Raw genomic sequence first — 17,402 nt, forward strand, 5'->3', positions numbered from 1 at the left:
ACAATTGACATTTTCACCTTTTTGTCATCTTATTTCCTGGCAGCATTTAACTTTTCCATTATCAGAGTCATGGTAACAAAAAGCCAGTGCTATTGAACTATCATAGTAAATCATCTGTTCAAAGGAAATTTTAATTTACAACACAATTACTGAATGCACTCGCCGTAATTATACAATGATCAAGTCATACGATTTGAGAGGGGCTGCATAACGTTGATTTTCCAAGTTATCCATAAATCACTGAAATAGAGTCCATGTGCTAAAGTTAACGGTGTTGACTGAGGTTATTGCACTTTTAATTATGTCAGTTATTCCCTGAGATGTGTGATCTGGGCAAAGAGAATTAATGTAAACTATGAGTTATGAAGATCAGAAAGATTTTACATCCACTGATTATTGTATTTGTGAAAAAGACTATAATGGGGGCTAAGAGATGGGGAAACTCACATGAGGTTGAAGGAATACATTCCAATTATTATTGTAAAATATTTATTGAATTTGTACCCACACTCCACACTGAGGGTTTGGATTAAGAGAAAACATCAGGAAGGAGATGCTTTGGGTTGAATGTTACAGGAGAGATACATGTTTGACAGGAAGACTTGAAGACCTTTCAAATTAGAGCAAACAGTGAAAGTTGCAAATGAGTCACAGACCTGGCCGGGACTGGTTTTGTAGTCCTAATCTCCTGGGCTCAGAGATAAGGGCTGGACACACAGCCCATAAGAGAAGTAGGAAGCTGGCAGGGTGGAATGAATATTCAAAGTTGCATCCTAGATGGAGGACTGATGTCAAAGCCAGACATTTGAGGGAAAAAACAAACAGGCTCTTCAATCAAAAGGAGTTATGGGACCCACCGAGCTGAGACAAAAAACAGACTAAAAACTGAAGAATCCAAGAAAGTGGAGCAATATGATTCACCAAATGTGAGATTTTTTGGAGCCAACCCAGTGCCATGGTGGCTTTCCCCACATCTGCCGGGCTGCACTGGAAATGTTCAAGGGGTAAACTTAGACCAGAGTCTTCAAACTTTCTTCTCAGTCTGCATGGACAGATAATCATAGAGATAATACAAAGGATACCATGGGCAAGTCAGGCTCATGAGAACTTCACTAAGCTTTACTAAGAATTCCAAGACGCAAGCAATTGTGAAGCATGGGCAAAGCATGGAGAGGTAGGGGACCATCAGACAGCTCCCAAGGCCCTTTTTTGCTGGTTCAGGTGACCTAGATGAACATATGAAGTCTCTAAGCAATGTATGATGCTACATTAATTACATAAAAGGAAACTTCTTCAGTCAGGGAACTACTATACTTTAAACCCAAATAGTTACATAGCTTATGTTATATTTCCTAGAGAGCTATGTCCTCTAAATCCATAGGTTCCAGTTTGTTTTCCATATGAAAGCTAAATAGACCAGCTACATGGTGCTAACAGGGCCCTCCCTTTTGGATTTCAGTGGTACTAAGACCTAAGCAGTCTCTCAAGCTGGAGACTTCAGACTCTAAACTTTTCTTTATCTTCCCAGTGTGTTTGGCAATTTTACTTCCTAAATAGGTCTTGACTCCATGACAGGCCCTTATCAAATAACTGTTCTTTTCTCAATGCAACAGCCTCTAAAACTTGACTTCTGCACTCAAGCCTTGTTCCTCCTTCTCCTCTAATCCATCCTTGAAGCTGTCATCAAAATCAATGTCATTTTCTTCCTCCTCTAAAATACATGTCTCATTACCCCCTATTGAACTCACTTTAACGATTTTAGATTGTCAAAATGCTAAACTTAAGACCCTGTAATTCTCTAGCCACTTGTAGCAGAACTCTGCACCTTATACGCTACTTTAGCAGTATCAAACAGCTATTTAAAGCATTTTCAAATTTCCACATAACTTTGATTATCATTCCTCCACATTATCTTCCTGGTAAGAATATGAATCTTTCAGAACCCCAGAATTCCATTTGGATGTTGGTTGCTACATGTTTTCCTTTATATGTTCTACACGATTCTATAGCACTTTTAAGTGAAAATAAAATTTTTAAAAATACTTTATTTTCTTTTTATTGTCTATCCATCTCTACCCTGTGTTTTGGAAACACGGCCTCTCTGGAAGTCATCTCTGTTGGTTAAATAAATGTTACCCATTGTGTTAAAAATATGTTGTAATATGTTTGGGAAAAGTTCAAAAGAAAAAACAAACATAGTAGTATTCTTTTGTGAATTTTATGTTCAACTAAGCAGCAAGAAAGAAGCTTTTTAAAAAAATTTCTATAAAACATGGAAGGCAAACTCAAACATTATTTCATGTAATACGAGGTTAGTAATAGACCCTTGGTCGAGAGAACATAACCACTGGAACAATACTTAAATGTTCTGTAGCTAATAATTTTGACTGGGCATGAAATTTTTAAAAATTATGTAAGATCAAGTGGGGAGGGGTTAACATCTGTTAATAAGTCTTATCTCTAATTTAAATGTCACAAAATTTCAGCCACATGTAAAATAGGTATCAAAATAATTCAAAATGCTGCATACCTCAAAATAACATAAGGAACAATTTTTATTAGATTCATTATTATTATAAGACACTACTGAATAAATTGGATTATAGATTTCTAGAAATTCTGTAAAATATACTTGCTTAATTCATAGCATTGATATTGGAAGAAAACACTGTTTTAACTAGTTTATATAAACAGCATATGAACATTATATTAAATAGTCTTATGATTTAGTACATTCTTATTTGAAAGTGCTTATTAAGGAATAAAGCCAGTATCTAATTGCAAATATATGTACAAATAAGCTTGAGATGTACTTTTTGATAAGGAAATGTTTACTGTGTTTGATAATTTTTATGTAATGATAGGCAATCATGCAAAATGCATAGGGAAGAAACTGATTTATATTTCAGACAAACCAGAACACATTTGGAACAAACCCTCCTGTCTAGAGCAGTAATTCTTATCAAGGGATACACTGCGCTTAGATAATTAAACTGTTATTCCCTATATTTCATAGAGACAGGCTATCAAAGTCTATCGCATAATCAATTTTATGTTTCCTTTGAGAAAGACTTTGAAACGTCTTGTTTATTTGGTAAAAGAATAATTGAAAAGAAACTCTATTCCAATCCATGTTTTTATTTCTTAATTATAGAAGTTCTAACAAATTTAATGTGAACGAATGCAATGTGGCTTAGAAAACAGAAGGGCACAATGTCCTCTGTAATGAGGAACCATGACAATATTTAGTTGTATCCTGAATGATTAATAAAGATGAAACTGATGGTATGGAACTTCACTGTAATTTAGTGTGTGTGTATACATAAGTATTTATATGTATACATATATATACACACACACACCTATATATACACATACATACATATTTTTAAAGTCTCTGGCTCTATTCAACATAGTAAACATTTAAATATGAAAAACTAACACAAGCAAAGTGATTCAAATTTTATAAAATATTTAACCTAATTATTTCATTTTACCCTCACAACAGCCCTGTGAGATAAGCACCATATTATTCCTACTTCAAGAGCAGAGGAAAGTGACCTGCTTAAGTCAAATGATTTGACAGACAGTTCAACGGGTAGGTGGTATACACGAGTTGCAGCAAGGCATTTGGCAGATTCTTTGCCATTCACCCTTGAGAAGAAACCTGGCTAGCTTCAGATTTTTATTTTATCACTTATCAGCAGCGTGATGTTAGCAATATTATTTAAACTCTTTAAGCCTTAGTCTTCTCATTCATGAAGTAGAGACAATAAATTACTTATATCATAATATTAATAGAGAATTAAATGAGACCATGCAAGAAGCTTAGCAAACCATCTGATACACAGGAAGTGTTCAATTAATATTAGCTACTATTATCTCAAAAGATGGAAATGAAAAATGCTAACTATATCACCAGTATAGAATTATAAAGTTACATGATTCCATTTTGTGAAATATGGCTAATATATTTTTGGAGAATTATATTTATTTATGTTTATTTATCTGTTTGTTTATTTATTTTGAGACAGAGTCTCGCTATAATTCCCAGGCTAGTCTGAAACTCCTGGACTCAAGGAATCCTCCCACCTCCACCTCCTCCTTAGCTGGGACTACAAGCGTGTGTTCCACTGTGCCCAGTTTATTTTTCGAGAATTATAAAATGATGTCACTGCTATTAATCTTTAGGGACATTAAAACAGTGTTGAAGAAAAAAAACAGTTAAATCAGAAGCTTGGTACAAGCTATAGTCACTTTTAAATAAAAATGCAAAGATCAAAAGCAAATTTGTCAGCCTCCGTCATTCCTTTCTCTCACTCTCTGCTCCGAAATACAGAACATTGATACACCCTAATTGTTTAAAAAAGAGGAACACCTTATGTATTATTCTATTTTATTATTATTTTATTTTTGGCAGAAATACTACCATAGGATAATGATAATTTCAATCCATGAAATCTTTTTTCAACTAATTCAAACACACATATGTATGTGAAGGTACTGAAAGTTCACAATGGGATTTCTCCTCTCTTTACAAGAGGAGGGATTTTTGTCTGTCTTATTTACTAGTGTTTCCCAATCATACCAAGAAAAGTACCTGACATTTAACAGGTGTGCAATAGTTTTTATGGAAGTAAGGAAAATAACAAAAACAAGAATAGACTTGGGAGTGTATGTATATGTTTTTATCAATGAACCAGATCCCCTTTCATCATCTTACAAAGCATAGAAAAAGAATTAAGTTTTTTTTTAAAAAAAAGGATATTATTTTTAGCATTCCTTTCTTGTTATCTTTAGCAGTAGATCTTTTAAGTTGGTGTTTATATTTACATGTGATATTCAAGTTCTCATTGAAGTATCATAAATCCTTCCCAATCCTTTCAATTTCATCAATCAGATAGTCAACATCTGTTTGTCTTGTGGCAGGATTAGAAAAGACCATTCGAAAAAAATTTACTTTGTCTCCGCATGGCTGGTAGCTTATCATAGCTGTGCCTTCCACTATCATCTGTGCCTTAATCTTTGGAGCAATCTGTGTGAAAATGCAATCATTATTAAAAAGAAATTTTACAAGTAGATATTCTTCCATATTCCAGATGGCTACATAACTATCATTAGCTTCAAGTAAATTGTAGTCAATTTAAAATTGTCAGATAATTTTTAATAAGGGGCTTACTGCAAAAAAAAAAAAAGCAGCATGTTCTTCATTCAAACCATAGCTCTCATTAATCCATAATTTATAATTACCAAACATGAAATAATACAAATGTGCTAGAATGCATTAAAGAAAAACATGTGGCATTTTCTTAAATTTACAGGGCAATTCAAATAGAAGTACCTGGGAAAGAGGGAATAGAAAAATAGTGGTATGTTTCAGTATTATGACTTGCATTATTTGAATCATCATTATACACCTTGAGTTTTTCTACAAAATCACTGTTTTGTTGCAAAATATGGTTTCTTTGTAAATTTCACAGACACAAGCTCTAATTATCTTGTTCAGCTCCTAAAATGACACTATGCAGGTGGCCTTGGACTGCATTAGTACATCTTTAGGCTATTTTTATAGGGCAAAATGGCATTAATACTTGAGAACCACAATGGGGCATTTTATAACTACTCAACATGTGCCTCTTCTCAATCTATTTCTGCACACAACTGACCTGTAAAATAATACAAATGGCATGAATTATTTAACTTTCCCATAAGTCTGGCAGTGCAGGAGCATATATACATAATTTTCTTCTATCTTTCAATAGCCAAGAGATTTCTTATTTGATGTCCTTCCCTATTTAATAATTTAATTAATCAACGTGACCATGCTATACTAGATATTAGTTACTGTCTACAATATCGTTAAAAATTGTTTTGTAATCTTCCCTTGCTTTCTATCCAGGAACACATGCAAAAGCCTAAAAGTGGTTTGTGTGTACCTCTAGAAGCCAGCATGCTAAGTCAGTATAAATATGACTCTCACTAACTCTCAGCTAGTGGTAATTACCCTAGTGGAAGATGACACTTATATGTTTAGAAAAAAATTAACAGCTTCATTTAATACTTGCCTCAAACAATAAAATATTTACATAAAGAATATTCTGAAAAGCAAAAACGAAAATGAAAAAAAAAAAACCTCTATTTTCTCTTACAACTTACAAGCTCAGTGAAATCTACTGATGATATAAAAAGTTCATGCCCTAAACACATTAATTGCCATGTGAGTTGTATTTAACTCATGCTAGTTTTGAGCCCGGGGCCTCATGAAGCACATGTAACTCACAGATCTCTTCACTTTGGGAGCCACATGAACTATTTTTCAAGTTGCATATAACTCACACACAGAAAACAATTAAAAGTAACAAATTTTTCATCAAATTAGAAAGAATCATTTTCTTTTCGAAGTTTTCGTTCTATTCGTAATAAAACACTGTGGCCCCAAGGGAAAAATTTATTATTTTCAAGTGTGGCAGTCTTAAACACTAACATCAGACAATTTATATTCAAATTATCCTAGGGTACTTCAAATTACCTAAAATAAGTGAATGTAATATCATTATATTTCAAAAAATGGTGGTGATATTATGAAATAAATATTTTGATGCATGCTTAAGGTTAGGTAAAAATTTATAATAAATATATGGAAAGATAGCATATAAGGGTGGTGATGTCCCTTTTAATTAAGGTAAAGACAAAATATCCCTATTGCTATGATATTCATTTGAATTTTTTCAGTATTACTAGTGGATCTATAATAAAATACCTCTCATATTCTTGCACAGATAACTTATGACAAGTATGTCAAATTTTGTAACGTTTCTCTACGTACCTCTTCCACTGCTCTTTAGAATTGTCGTTATTTATATTCTTTATTCTCTCCTACTAAGCCTTCTAGCCAACATAAGACAGGGATTCTGTCTCATTCCTTTTACACCCTCAACTCCTATTGGAACACCTGGAAATATTAACTAACGAATGAATTAACAAAAGGGTAGGAAACCCAGCTGCTTGCATATTAGGCACTCAAATACTTTTTGGATATATAACTGATAACTGAATTCAGTTGAAAAATGACTGATGGGTTGAGATTTAGACATCCCTACACAATTTTTAGACCAGGAGCTTGGGACCATTTGACTACCATACACTAACCAAACTAATCAGACACATCATTTAGAGGCAATATTAAAGTTAAAATTAAGAATGCCACATGCAAAAAAAAATTATTGAAAAAGCAAACAACACTTACCTTTTGTGCAATATTAAAGTTAAAATTAAGAATGCCACATGCAAAAAAAAATTATTGAAAAAGCAAACAACACTTACCTTTTGTAGTTCTTGATCTCTTTCAAATCCTTCCGGGATGAGGTTAAGTCTTGGTGGGAAATACCAGAAGCAGACATTGGTGAACTCAGGCTAAATCAAAGATAAACATTTTACAAGTATCCTTAAAGTCCTAACTAATTTTTTCATGACTTACTTATTTCAGAAGTATTTTAATTTATTTAACTTAATTTTTATGTATTTAAAAAAAGTTTTTGAGGGCATAATACATGTCAGGCACTGGATACATAGATGAGAGCAATAGCCACTGTCCTCAGAGAGGGCCCAGTCTGGCATGTGCTCTTGTTGCTTCTCTGATAACCTCTCCTATCATAATTCCTGATGATTTTCATATATATGTAGATCATCTTCCCAATACTTGGTCTATCAATTCCTTCAAATACCTCCATTCATCCATTCCATGATCACAACTTCAAGTATTTTAAACAAATAACGATAGTGCCAGTTTTATACTGAGAAAGATCACTCGAGTTGAAGTGTGGACAATTGATTAGAGAGAAGTAAGACTGAAGAGAGAATATTAGTACATAGAACGTCATAGTAACACGGGAGAGAATGAAGGGGACTTCACTAAAGCAACAGCTGTGACATAGATCGAAGTGTTTGCATTTCCAAAGTCTTCAAGAGAGAGAATTGGTTGGCAGGATGCCCAATCCTAGGCTTTCAAGATGAATTCAAGGTTTCTGGGTTTGGTGATTGCTTTTCTCATAGATAAAGGAGAGAAGAGAACTTAAATCGATTATCAAAGCTTAATTCAGAGAGGAAAATAAACAGATGATGGATTAAAAATAAAAACAAACTACTTCTAGTTTCTACTTAAAACTCAGGGAGACACAAAAATTAAGACAATAATATAGTCAGAAGGAGACAACTTAAAAGATTAAAAAAAGCACCTTTGTCTTTTAATAGTTACTCTTACTAGCATGACTTAATGGATGTCAGTAGAAGATTGGGCCTTGGGGAGAAAGATGGATATATAGTGTAATCCTATCAAAAATCTCAAAATTTTTACTAATATCTACTTAGTGCCTTAATAATGATTTACCAGAGATTATCATATAATTTAAAGCTTATCATCTCTTATATCATCTACTGTCCAGAAACCTAATTTCATATTCTAACATACAATAAAAAAGCTAAAAATAATCAAATTACTCTTAATTCAGTGCCAGAGAAGTCAGAAAAGCAGTTAAAGGCAAACAGTTTTGTTGCTTTAAAAATTTAAAAATCGAATGTAAGTTAAGTTTTTTGGACCCTTGGCCTGTAAGCCATAGAACTTAAATGAAAAGGAATTTAAAACTTAACTGATTTGAACTTAGGTAAAATAAAATAACTGCGATAATTGTTGAGTACACCTATGGGGTTCTCTCAAAGTAGGAGATAAGAGAGAGATTCAGGTAAAAATACTCAAAAACGAAAATACAGATCCATTAAACTATCTCACTAAAAAAAAAAAAAAACCCTTGAGTCCTTACCTCTGCATCAAACACGAGTTTAAAGTTATCTTTTTTCTTTAAAACCTTATAGAAGTATTTTGCAAGTTCCATATATCTGTTGATTTCTGCCTCAAAGCCACAGGTTCCCTGTAATTTTAAAATACATCAAATCAAAGGCTCAATTCAAGCTAGTTACTTTAAATTACATTGAAGAAGTTCCTGAAATTTATTCAACTTGCTTTAACATACATACTTAAATAAATAATATGTGATTAATTATTATCTTGCTAATAGTAGGTTTTCTCTATTACCACGAATTTGTATTTATATTTTCTTAGCCTGCCTTTACCCCTACTTTCTGTCAAATCCCAGGCATGTTATTAATACTTAACTTTTCTAACCTTCAGTTGCCAGGATCTACAAATATTTGCTAAATACTTTTACATGAGTTTTTGATCTGTCTAGTATGTAGGACAATGTTTAAAAATTACATATAATGATGTTATGAATAGGAGAAATACTACAAATAAAGTCCTTGGCATACTTGTCATAGTGTATTTAAAAACTAACAATTGTTGAGCTTCTGCTATAAACAAGGCATGTAGTTCAATGCTTTATACACTTGATTTTATTTACTTTTATAGGAACCCCATAGATATAACCAAGCCAGAGAAAAAATGACCAGTTTCCATCTTCATTTATCTTCTTTCCCTTGGTATGTCAGATGTTTTCATGGCTCTAAGTACTATGTACAGTCATGCATTGCTCAACTACGGGAAGACATTCTGAAAAATGCATCGTTGGGTGATTTTGTCAGGCAAACATCACAGAGTGTATGCACACCAGCCTAGATGGTAGAGCCAGGCTATGTGGTATGGCCCATTGCTTCTAGGCTGCAAACTTGTACAGCACGTTACTGTACTGAATGCTGTTGGCAATTGTAACATAATGCCACATATTTGTGTATCTAAACATAGAAAAGGCGTAGTAAAAATGCAGGATGATAATCTTAAGGGACCACCATCATATATGGTCCATTATTGACCAAAATGTTGTTCTGTGGCACATGCCTATATAGGCTGATGATGCTCTCACTAATATTTTTAGATGAGACTTAATCTCTGAACCTCAGACTCATATATTTGTTGACTACCTATTCAAACCTCCATTTTGATGACTAATAAACATCTCAAAATGACATGTCCAAAACTGAACTCTTGATGATTCCTTATACAACTTGTTTCTCCCACAGTTTTCCCAGTCTCAAAATATGTCAGTTCTATTTTTAAGTTGCTAAAGCCCAAAATATTGCCATTGTTCTCACCCTTGACCCTCCTCTCTTTCTTATACTTCACACCTAATATGTTGGCAAATTTCACTGGGCTTACTGTCAAAATGTAATTAGAATCTGATTTTTTTTAACATAATCACTGCCACTACACCAGCCCAATCACTCTCTCCTGCGTTATTGAAACTGCTTCCTAACTAGTCCCTTCACTTCTTTAGAGGCATCAACTGCCCGTGTTGAGAGCATGGTATTCACATTTACTCTAGGCTTATGCAGTGTAGAGCCTTTCCAGCCCTATGACATGTTAGTTCAACACTGAGGCCTTCTTTGTGATCGGGTTGGCTTCACAAGTGTACAACCTGTACAATCACCCGGAGCCCCATGCTCAGAAGGGTTTCATGTTAATTGAATGCTCTGCTGTCACTGTTCTGAAATTCTTTAAAATTTTATCTTGGACTTGTGTTTTGTAAGTGAAATCCAATGGAAAAATGAAGCATGCACATGAGTCAAGGATGTACATGCAATGTACCTGTCTGCCGTTTTTTGCCACCTCATTCACACATAGCATTGCAATGCACCATATGATAAAATTCCAGTGAACGCAAGACACATGGGAGCTTAGTGACACTCAATGTGAGTACTAGGGGCTTCTACAACACAGTAAGTGGAAATGCTGAGAGCACCAAGAGGACACACTTTCTGTTCAAACTAGAACTTGTTTCCAACACAGGCGGAAAGTAATGCTGTTCTAAAAACCATCAATAGTCAAGGAATCCTTTCATATTCTTTCTTTCTTGTGTTACTTTCCTGTGTTAACCATGCTCACTCCAATCTAGCCATACTGACCTCCTGTTGTGCGTTAGGCACAGCACGCATGCCTCTGTCTCAAGGCTTTTAAATTGAGTTTCCTTTTAGCTTCATTTCTCCTAAATACAATATGACTTCCTCTGCCTCTTGAGATTTTTGCTCAAATGTCACATTCTTATTGACAATGACCATTGTAATAACATTATAAACACCCTTAGGACTCCTTATCCTTTTTCAATGCTTTATGTTCTCCATAGGAAATAAGGATATATAGGAATGGATCTAGCAAGCTAAATGATTCATATTTGTGTGTATGTATGTGAATCAAAATATGTTAAGAGTTTTGATTATATCAACTTACAGTCAGACCTGGCAACTCTCACAACTGTGAACAAACATTGACTTGGCAAAGGCACTGTTAGTCTTTGAAATGCTTAAGAATAGGTATGAGTAAATAACACCGAATTAATTTCTTGAGATAACCACTTTAATATTTGATCTGATGTCAGATATTTATCTTTGAGGGCAACTGGTTCAGGGGAAAGCTGTAACTAGTTAAAAAATAAATACAAGAAAAACTTATAGAAAATTTAATAGAAATTATTGATAAAGAATGTTCCTATTCTTAATTCTGAATAAATGGGACTAAGGACCACTGAAGTAATATCTATAGAGCTTATCACATTTCAGGAATTTTCGATAAAGGACTTTTTGGTGGCATTCATGCATTTTGAATTGACAATAAAAAGTATCAGGGCATGTGTCCATATTGTAAATGCACTTTTAAATTTCTTGAAAAATATCTACAAAGATTGAATAGCAAAAAAAAAAAAAAAAAGGCACTTGTAGTCTAAACTTTCTGAAACTCTGTTAGCTCAGATCCTCCCGAAAGGAGACACCAAGATGCTATTAAAAATGCAAGAATTTTATTAGTGGAAGTACCTGTGTGAAAGACAGTGTGGAGGGAGAGAGTTCAACGGAGAGTTCATCAGACCGTGAAGAAATCTGACCCAAATAAAGGGGAGGTGAGGGGGATTTGGGGTAGAAGCATCTTTGACTACCATGAAATTCAAGGAAGATTCAGAAAGGCAACTGGGATGTCTTCACACCAAGTCAGCTATCAGGTAAGTCTCCTGTCTCCCAGGAATGAGACCATATTAGGATCCCTGCCATGCTCAGTCATTGGCTTAGGATAACCTTTGGAAAGCACAGCCTCAGAGCAAATGCAATGGTGGCTTTAAGAGCAACAGATGGAGCTCAGACAGTTAAGCTCCCTGCAGCATTCTCATGGCCAAATATATTTATTTTGTGAATCCAAAACCAGCCCAATCTATGTAAAAAATCCATCCCAAAGGAAGTTTTTGCATACATAATTAAAGTTTGTGAGATCATATTTCTATATAAATTTTTTCACTTATTTTTATAACCTAACAGTATTTTACATAATTAATTATATTTACAAGAAATATAAATTTTATTAATTATCACTCCTCTTTTACCATCAATGAAGTATTTATTGTGTAATTGGAGCAAATGAGGACAAAATAGAATTTTTTCATTTATATCTCTAGATTTGCATTTAATTCCCATTTGAGGTGACTCACATATTAAATGTTTAAATATTTAAGTTATAAAGCATACTAACAAATTTTCAAGTCAATTCCTCTCTTTCAAGCTCACCATGGATTTTTATCTGAACTTGATTTCCAGTGTATAGGAATGCATCAGTCAAGTCAATTTTATAATGAGACCAAACATGGTGGTCCAAGTAACAGTTCTCTTACAGTCTGCTTTAATCCAGATCAAACTTACATATTTGTATCTTTTGAACTGCAGGTCATAGCCCATTAATGGGTAATAGAACCAATTTAGTGAGTCATAACCAACTTGTCTTTCAATAAAATAGAGTAGAATAGAAAATATCAGAGTTTCACACATAAGTGTTTTTTTCTTTCTGAAACTTGTTTTGTTACATTTTGTGTGTGTGTTACTAGACCAACATAAAATATATTTCTTACTTTGTGTTGTGTTAGAAAGTTTGAATGCCATTTTTATTGCATCAAGGAATAGATGAACTATATAAACCTTGAGATAAGCATATGTATAATTTATTTTTAAAATGTTTTGATAAGTATTAAAAATTTGTGAATTCAAGGTTGAACCTCATGACAAGTATCTAGGTATATATACTCTGATTTAAGCTAAGTCAAGCAATAGAGTTTGACTGGAAGCTAAGCTATGTAAGAATTGATAAGCTCTTACAAAAGTTGAAGGGGTTCATGAAAATATTTAGATAAAATCTGTACAGAAGCAGATTGAGGGACATTAGATTATCAGTGTTCGATAGATCTACACAAGGCTGCAAGGCTCCAAAAATGTGAGACTGAAAGATTTTTAAAGCAAGTTTACCCAAATGTCCAAATTGTCCATTCAAAAATCTTTAGGAAAAAAACTTATAGAATACATATCTTTGAACAATGAAAATTATCAATGAAATCTACAAAATGATTGCCAAATGTCATCCTGGTTAACTGATTAAATAGATTCCTATATCAGAACATTGGATATATACCAGGTTATTGATGGATGATTTCTATGAAAACATTATCTCTGGCTTTGCAATAGTGGATTTGCACTTCAATTTAAATAGCGAGGACTTGACTTGACCAGAAATGACTTCAATTTAAATAGCGAGGCCAATAATATGTTAAAGATGCTGCTGGTTCATGTCAAAACGTTCATATGCATGGAATCTAATGTCCGTCTTTCTATAGAGAACTGGGAAGGGGGTGACAGAAATAACTCTCTAAAAGCATGTCAATTATTTAAACTAGGCAAAACTAAAAGGCGGGAAGAGCGTGGAGAACATATAATCCTTGCTATGTAATCCTCACTATGTATCTGTGGACCTTGACTGTAAGGTAGATCGAACATTCAGGTAATAAATAAACATTCACATCTGATTCAAGTGGCTTAACTAAACCTATTTTTGTTAGTAAAGGGGAAAAAGTGGTTTAAAAAAGTTAATTTTTATGTTCCTAACATATTTTTATTCCTGAAATTTCATAGAGCATGTCAAAAAATTTTTTTCACCTCAGTTAGAATTTTGACCTGAGAAACCAAATTTCCAATTTGCAGTTAGAAATGCCGTGATTTTCCAGAGAGATGTTTAGAAAATAATATAATTTTAAAATAAAATATAATACATAAAAATATGTAATTTGGGGGTTAATAGAGTTCAAAAAAATGTAATAAATGTAATAGTCTATACTTCAAATACAAATAACTAGGACCTAAATAACCATAGATCGAATAAAAGTAAATACACTGACAATGAAAGTATCATATATTGGAACAGTTCTTAAAATTTCAAAGGCAAAGAAATCTACAGAATTTTAATTATATCCATTTACTTAGTCATTTACACTATTTCCTTATGACCAAAGTCATGCAATATGAGATGAGTTAAGAAATGAGTCTGTGACTTTGACCATTTTCCTGATTCATATCATATGACAATGACCGTAATCATAGCTAATTATGATTGAACTCCTGACACCATCATTAGCTTTCATATAATGGGCATAGGACATGAATATGTAATGACTCTTTTAATATTAACCATATAATTGCAAGAAAATGATTATTAATTATGCTTGACATTTGCCCACATTCTGATGATTTCTATACCTATTTCCTTTTGTGAAGTTTTCTCTATTGTCCTTTAACATTAGCATTACATAATAAACTTTAATACTATCCAAATCACTTTTGAGTAATTTTGCCCCTCAGTATTTACTTCCTAGTAGATTTAGTAGATTCTGAAAAGATTTTTTAAGTTCTGGGGCTTTTCTCTCAAACAGCGTCTAGGAATGAAAAACCATACATGCTTTCATTAAGTTGATTTGTTTCTTTACAACTTTGTAAAGCTAAAATTTAAATTATGTGTTGTAAAAGAGGTACCAAGATGCCCCAAGCTCAGCAATACAAAAAAAAACATAATTGCATTTGATCTTGACTGAAATTAACTTGTAAGTAACAATGACAACCCCTTAGATTTATATGGCAAATTATAGCATTATAGTTTTTAAGGTCATATGTAATATTTAATTTAAACCCAACAACATCTGTATAAAGAGGCGGGTACAACATAATTGTACAAATGAGGAGCCTGAAGCTGAGAGAATTTAAATGATTTGCCTAGGTTCTTTGCATATTATAATTTTCTTGTGACATTTCTCCTAGTGGTCTAAGCAAGAGGTCATGGTAGATTAGCCTTAGGTGGTACCAGTGAAACTAATGAAAAGTAGGTGGATGCCAGAGATATCTCCAAGGTAAAATCAACTGGATTTACTGATGGATTAAATGTAGGCTATAAGAAGAAGGGAGTCAAAGAACATCCACCTACTTTTCATTAGCTTCACTGGTACAACCTAAGGCCAATCTACCATGACCTCTTGCTTAGACCTCTAGGAGAACCTCCTAACTGGTCATACCGCTTTCCCTCTTTTCCCTGTCATCTATTTGTTACGAGTAGCCCAAACAATCCCCTTTAAAACATATATCTGATTGTCACCCCTCTGTTAAAAACCATCTAGTGGTTTTTCATAAGAGAACAGTATCCAATGTCCTTGTCCTTAATGTGTGACCTCTAATTGCTCTATATTCTCTAACCTTGTTTACTTTTCTTTACAGTATTGCTAGCTACTGATAACTCACTGATTATTGTCTATAGCACCAAACCCTCCAGAAACCTCCCAAACGTAACTCGCACAAGGGAAGAAAATTTGGCTTTTTTGCTTACTATATTCTCAGCACCTAGACTGCTGTCTGGATCAATAGTGCTCAACAAATTACTGTGAAGGAGTTGTTGACTTTCATCAAAACATCTGGTGCATTGTTTCACACCAATTTAAATGTGAACTAGTCAGGCTGGTCCTATAGTCTCCAGTTTTATTATTCTCTCTTTTCTTACAGCCTGTTCATTTTATACACTTACATGTCTGTCTGGCTTCTGACAACATTTAGAGGTTCTCATCTTAGGAAGACTCTTGAGGTTCATATGTTCTCTACTACCTCATGATCTAAACTGTCAAAATCTCAAATAAATAATAAAAGTCATCAGATTCATCAGTTTAATTTGCTCTTTTTAAAATCAGCTCACATAACCCTAAGACTTTAAAATTTTGGTGCTTCTTTTCAAATATGTAAATTATTACAAACTTTACGCCTTTTCTCTTTATTCCAATAAAAAGTAGAATGAGTAAAAATAAAGATGGCAAATTCCTACCTTTGCTTTCCACATTAACCATAGCTTGAAGACATCAACATGTCGGCCACACTGAATAGTTTTATCCCCAGTGTCAAAGTCGACATTGTAGAGCTTATCTGGCTGGAAAAGATATCCGGCTTGCATCTGGTTACATGCTTCTAGAAGACCCTGAAAAAAGGAATAATATATCTAACATGTAAGTCATATGCTTTTTAATAAGAAACAATTATTTATTTTATTTAACTTATCATTTCTATTATTTCATAATAGAATGACTATTATCAAAAAGACAAAAGATAAGCATGGGGGACAGTGTGGAGAAAAGGCACCACGTGCACCCTGTTGGTGGACCCGGGAGGTGTAGTCCACGCCTTTCTCCCCACTCTCACTCCATCCTGGGCTTCCTTTCGTTTGCTTCACATCCACTGACTTCCTTGAAGGCGTAGTACAGCTCACTCTCTTACGTCCTCAGTACATGTTTCTCCTCCATCTGTCATAATCTGACTCGACTTTCACCCCCCCCAACACCCTCCCTGCAACATGTATGAAATAAAAGAATAGTTGTGAAGTGCTATCTTATTATAGTTTTAACTTTCATTTCCGTGATGATTAGCAATGCTGAACAATTTTTCATACACCTGTGGCCACTGTATTGTTAATAACTAGGTTACGAATGATCAGGTTTTCTATAGCCCTTATTATGATCTATTGCTTCGTATCAGATCTTATCTACACATTGGGTTACTACCTGTCCACTGTAGTCATTTGATTTTGTGACACCTCAATTACCCAGTGACTGTTACTTAAAGATGAAGCGGGAAGGATTGGTTTTCCTCAGTAGGGCAAAGTGTGCTACACTATGTTTAATTCAGTGAGGCCATCTTTTTTTTTTTTCTTTTTGGTTTTAAACATTCACAATGAAGCTAGTCATTACTAAGATATCCATTATTTCACTTCTTAAAAATAAAAATAATTTACTTTTTCCCGGATCAAGATAGCAGAGCATTGAAGAGGGACACCCATTAGTTTGTGAGGATTCCAGGTCACAGAGTTGGCCCTAGATGATAAAACAGCTCCAGTCAGTGCTCACAGTCCAATGCCAGAGAAAAGAAACCAAAATGGGTCCTTTTGCCTTCACAGAGAAAGCCCCAGGTCTTACCTTTCAATGCCACTGAGTTTATAAGAATAGTTTCTGGAGAGCAGCAGTCCACCTCCCCAAGCTGCCTACAACCAATACAAAGGACATTAGCTCTTATAT

General features: G+C 33.9%; 1 protein-coding gene across 1 annotated transcript in view; it reads right to left on the reverse strand.

Moving 5' to 3' along the window:
• Positions 1-4,861: 4,861 nt before the first annotated feature.
• LOC138383158 (glutamate decarboxylase 1-like) overlaps positions 4,862-17,402 on the reverse strand; it is a 48,591-nt gene continuing 36,050 nt past the window's right edge. The window contains exons 11-16 of the mRNA XM_069467835.1: positions 17,304-17,368; positions 17,123-17,201; positions 16,163-16,312; positions 8,817-8,924; positions 7,324-7,413; positions 4,862-5,035 (exon numbers count right to left, since the gene is read on the reverse strand). Coding sequence (XP_069323936.1) covers positions 4,862-5,035; positions 7,324-7,413; positions 8,817-8,924; positions 16,163-16,312; positions 17,123-17,201; positions 17,304-17,368 — 666 coding nt within the window. The remainder of the gene's footprint in view (positions 5,036-7,323; positions 7,414-8,816; positions 8,925-16,162; positions 16,313-17,122; positions 17,202-17,303; positions 17,369-17,402) is intronic.

The sequence above is a fragment of the Eulemur rufifrons genome, chromosome 5 (assembly GCF_041146395.1).
Source record: "Eulemur rufifrons isolate Redbay chromosome 5, OSU_ERuf_1, whole genome shotgun sequence".
NCBI classification, from domain to species: domain Eukaryota; kingdom Metazoa; phylum Chordata; class Mammalia; order Primates; family Lemuridae; genus Eulemur; species Eulemur rufifrons.